This window comes from Montipora foliosa, chromosome 2 (assembly GCF_036669935.1).
Source record: "Montipora foliosa isolate CH-2021 chromosome 2, ASM3666993v2, whole genome shotgun sequence".
In the NCBI taxonomy this organism is placed as follows: Eukaryota; Metazoa; Cnidaria; class Anthozoa; order Scleractinia; family Acroporidae; genus Montipora; species Montipora foliosa.
The window spans coordinates 22,483,427-22,488,426 of record NC_090870.1 but is presented as its reverse complement, the minus strand read 5'-3'; the positions used below and the strand labels follow the sequence as shown (position 1 = coordinate 22,488,426).

Here is a 5,000-nt window from a genome sequence, read left to right as displayed (position 1 = left end):
ACACATACCATAGGCAACTCAGTACATACGCTAATGCAGCGTCTAGTTAAGTTTGAAAAACGTGTAAAATAAGCAAAAGAGAGGATTGATGGTGTCATTCCCTCAACCCAGTATAAAATCAAGTATATAAATAGAGCTATCTCGGTCAATTTGCAGCAGAGACCATTGAAACTTGGTAGGCTAATAGTTCTACAGGCAACGCACCTATGGCTATAAAGAAATTGGTTCCCATGACAAGTCACTCTTTTCCAGTTCCCTCAAACCTTATTTCAATATTTTGGTGATCTTAAGCTAGAAAAACATTTAACAAGGCCACACACTCAACCTAGCATATTTACATGCTTGCAGGGTCATGCAAAGATGGCAACATTGGCAAATATCAAAATACGACACAAAAGGTGGCGAGGAAAGCCCTTAAAATCAGGGAGATCTGGAACCCAGTATGTTGCCATGGTAACAAAACTGGTATGCGAAGAATGTGGAGCGCATCTCCTCGAATCTTACTGCAAAGAATCAAGCATTTTTGATACAAATTGGCTGAGATATCTCTTTTCATCATACTTGATCAACATTCTAGAGGAGTTAGACAAGGATGTCCACTCTTGCCATATCTGTTTATCTTAACAGCAGAAACACTATCTAACAAAATAAGACAAAGGTCAACCATTAAAGGAATCAGAATTTTTGGCACAGAGATCAAACTAAGCCAATTTGCAGACGATACCAACTAATTTTGTGCTGATGTGGCTTCCGCTGAACATGCCTTGGAAATTTTGAACGCTTTTGAGAATTTCTCCAGATTAGTGCTCAATGTAGAGAAAACAAAAGCATTCTGGCTTGGGAAATGGTTGAATAATAGAATCAAACTGCTAGGGATGAAATGGATGAACACTCCCACCAAATTATCAGGAATCTATGTTTCCTATGATGAAAGAGGTAATGACCAGATGAACTTTAATTTGAAAGTACAAAAACTAAAGACCAATTTAGACATTTGGAAATCGAGAGGATTAACGCTCTATGGAAAAGTATTAATAATTAAATCTTTGGGGTTGTCTTGCTTAAATTAATATACTCAATTTCCAATGTTAACGTCCCTAAAGAAATAGTGTCAATGGTAAAGGATAAAATGTTTCGGTTCCTTTGGAAAAATAAGAAGGACAAAATAAAATGCACTAGTATGTATCAAGACCTTTCTACAGGGGGCCTACGAATGGTTGACATCGAACTTACAATAAAATCGCTTTGACTTGCATCAATCAAAAGACTTCACTTTAGAGATAACTGCAATTGGAAAGTAATACCGGACTACTTTTTTAACAAACATGGAGGCCTTAATTTCCTGCTTCGATGTAACGATGATGTAAAATATTTAACACACATTCCGACATTCTATAGAGACATACTTATTGCATTTGATGAAATCAAGACTCTGTACAATTATGATCAAGGAATCGACACCATCCTCTTTAATAACAAAGCCATCTTAGTTGATGGGAAACCATTATTTATAAGGGAATGGTTTGTTAAGGGTATCCACATGATCCAACAGCTTTTTAATAAAACGGCCCATACCTAACTTTTCAAGAATTTCAAGCGAAATACCACTGTAACACAAACTTTCTCCAGTTCTATCAAATCTTGAGTGCAATCCCTGTGCGTTTGAGGAAAAGAGCGCGAGACATAGGGTACAATTCGAGCTTCAATTACGGAGAAAACTAGAAATATTTTTTACTGAATGAAATAAGTCAAATCAATTTTGAAACATACGTGTATAGGGCAAGAGACTATTATCGCCTACGTCTCGTTAAGAAACACCAATCACCCCATACTGGACTGGAAAGATGGGAAAGAGATATTTCAATAGATACTGAGAATTGGACAGATGTTTTTAAAATGGCTTCAAAAACATGCAAAGAAAATAAGTTGAAAGAATTTCAATTCAAATTTATCCATAGGATTGTTACTACAAAGAAACAACTTTGCAGGTATGGGATAAGTACAGACAGTGACTGCATCTACTGTGGTGAGCCAGACTTCATAAATCACACCTTTATCGACTGCGAATTTACCAAAACCTTCGCATGCAAAGTCATTAATTGGTTTAATACTCAGCACGGTTCCAACTTTCAACCAGATACAAAAGAAATGCTTTTCACCACCTTTAAGCACCCAGCATATATGAAGCCAGTGAGAAAATTCAATTACACCCTCCTTTTCATGAAATTCTATGTGTATGTAAGTAAACTAAACAACAGTTCACTTGTACTAACCGAATTTATTGCTAGAATCAATTATAAATACAAAGTTGAAAATTTGTAAATTAACACCGAAAAAATACTCGTAACGTCATGCTATGCTCCTTACAAATCTTATAGACTTTAATTGTATTAAAATAAGATCAGAAATGTTTTCGCCCTCCCCCTTCCCGCGCTATTAGCCGTTTATTTGCTTTTTAACTCATTTCGTGATTTCGTGTATTTAAGTTTTCCTTTCCTTTTATTTTTTTTTTGTTCCTTTATTTCCTGTTTTGATTTAATGTGTAGCTAATGTTTGTTGTTAGACACAAAAAAATAAAAAAATTAAAATACTTTATCAACATTCGGTTGAGTTTATGACGTCATCACTTGGCTAATTTGCATATCTTAAAAACTTTAATATCTCTGGAACAAAACGAGATATTTGAAAATAGTAAACAGCATTCTCCTTCTCGTACAGACTACAAGCTTATGTCTTAAAATGGCTTAGATAGGAAAGATGCGAATTTCGTCATAGTAGCACTTTAAGAGAATATGGTCAACCTTTTTTGTTTTGGTTGTCATGTGATTGACCAAGCATAAGTCCATCCGTCTGTACAGACCCTGGGGGAGGGGGATGGGAGACTAAGAAAGGGAAGGGAGGGGAGTCTTGCGAATGCAGCTTTGAGGTGCTGATGGGCGAATTTTCTTGGCGGGAAACTTTTGTGCAGCCCATGTTTATTCCACTGACCTTTGTCACTATTTTTGATGAGCAATGGGATAAAGAGCAGGAAAGAGCATGAGAGAAGAGGCAACGGAATTTGAGAAATTAAAGCGAATAAAGCCTCAAGAAAAGCCAAGGAAGGAGAAGAAGAATAAATTTCAATGAAGAACACCGTAAAGCTGTGAGAAATAGAGCGAGAGGCAAAACACTATCTTATTTACAACACTTAGCTTTCAGGTAATGTTTTCTTTCTTACGGCATGCCTTGCTGCCTGACATATTTTGTAAAACTCCCCAAAAAAAAAAACAAATGAAGGCAGCCAGAAAACGTTTGCAATTCCGTGTCGACAGAGATTCCCAGCGTATTTTAACGATCACAAGCCATATTGCCATTCAAGCTTACAGCAGACATCATTGGTGAGTTTTCTTGCCATCATTGTCTGTTTTGTCAGACGTAATAAGCTTAACCGAACTCTTGACGCCATATAAATTCATATCGGATTGCAGTACATTTTATCTGCAACAAATGCACTTCAGCAATGTAATTTGCTCGTTGGGTGCTCTTGCTTTTTGTGTGAAATGGATGTCCAGTCGTGACCTGCTTTGTTTGACTGTGAAATTGCAGTCGAGTACTTTTACTGAGCGAATTAATATGAATAGCCCTTTTCACGGTTACTGCTATCAGTTCAGGGGTGTTTGATCACTGTAAACTGTATACACTAATGACGATTAATTTTGTACCTTCCGCAGAAGCATAATTATTTCCATATACACTGTAATGCTTTCTGGGGCTAGAAACGGGAGCTCCGCTTTTAGGCTCGGCTAAATCTACAAATATTAAGCTTAAATTTATACTTATATACAATAAACAGCAATAAAGCTTGTTAGGCCTACGTAAAGATATGACTACAACGCAAAGAAACTTCCCTAGGAAAGAATAACACAACAGAAAAAATTCGATTTTCCTACCTTCCTCTCTTCAGCAAAGACAAATGGAGACGTGCAAATAATACCGAAAAAGAACACAATACTGAATAAAGTTACACCGTCCGCCATTATCACGAAAATCATGTGATAAGCAGTGGTCCGAGGAAAAGAAGGAGACTGGGCCGAACATTTAAGCACAGGCCCTTATTTTAGGCAATCTCAGCATTGATCAAATGGTTATAGAACAAGACGCCTACAAGGGCGTATCCGTGGAATGCGCAAACAGTTAACACAAATTGTCCAGTTACAGTGAACTTCAAGTACAGGTAGACTTCGGAAAATGGCGAAAGATTACTAGAAAGATACATCTGTAATATAACTTAAAGTTTTTTGTTGTAAAAACTCATTACTAATGTTACTAAATTTGCAAATGCAAACAACGAAGCCCTATTAGCAGGTTATCAGGATACGGGATCTTTTGTTTATTTATTTTTTGGAAGGAGACTTAATTCAAATCCTACAGTTTTACTTGCTTCGTTAACTCCTTTCATCCAAAAAGTACAGGATCAGCCTTAAATCATCCGAAAAACTTATTACAAATCACAGTTCAACAACTTATCATCCTGGGCCAGTTGTTCAGAAACTGGGTTTTAAAACGAGTTTAATCCTCTACTCCCAAATGCTGTTCAAGGCTGATATTCAGAAAAACTTTACATTAGAAGAAGTCAATCTTGAAAAACAAAAATAAGCAAAGGAAACTGTGACCAAAAAGTTGAAAACATGAAACGAAAGGTTACGCTAATCCTGGATTAAGGTAATTGGCTTTCGAACAACCGGGCCCTGTAATCGACGTCTGGTTCTGTAATCCTGGTTTAGTTCCTTGCAAACTGTATAAATTTGCCGTGGCGAAGACAAGAAGACAACATCCGTGCTCTATTTCTCTCAATGCTCAAAAATTCCGTAATTGCGTGTTGTATAGTCCAGTCAAAAGTTCTAATTTTACAATTCCATAATCTTGATTTCAGTAACTTGGTACCAAACGTTCCACAATAACTTGAAATCTCGTTAAGAAAAATCCTTAAATCCAGTAGTCCAGTCCGGATTGAGATCGCC

At 36.7% G+C, this 5,000-nt stretch overlaps 1 protein-coding gene across 1 annotated transcript in view; it reads right to left on the bottom strand.

Annotated features, from left to right (window-relative positions):
• LOC137992679 (glycosylated lysosomal membrane protein B-like) overlaps positions 1 to 4,033 on the bottom strand; it is a 32,468-nt gene extending 28,435 nt beyond the window's left edge. The window contains exon 1 of the mRNA XM_068838159.1: positions 3,930 to 4,033. Coding sequence (XP_068694260.1) covers positions 3,930 to 4,031 — 102 coding nt within the window. The 5' untranslated portion in view covers positions 4,032 to 4,033. The remainder of the gene's footprint in view (positions 1 to 3,929) is intronic.
• Between the last annotated feature and the right edge of the window lie 967 nt (positions 4,034 to 5,000).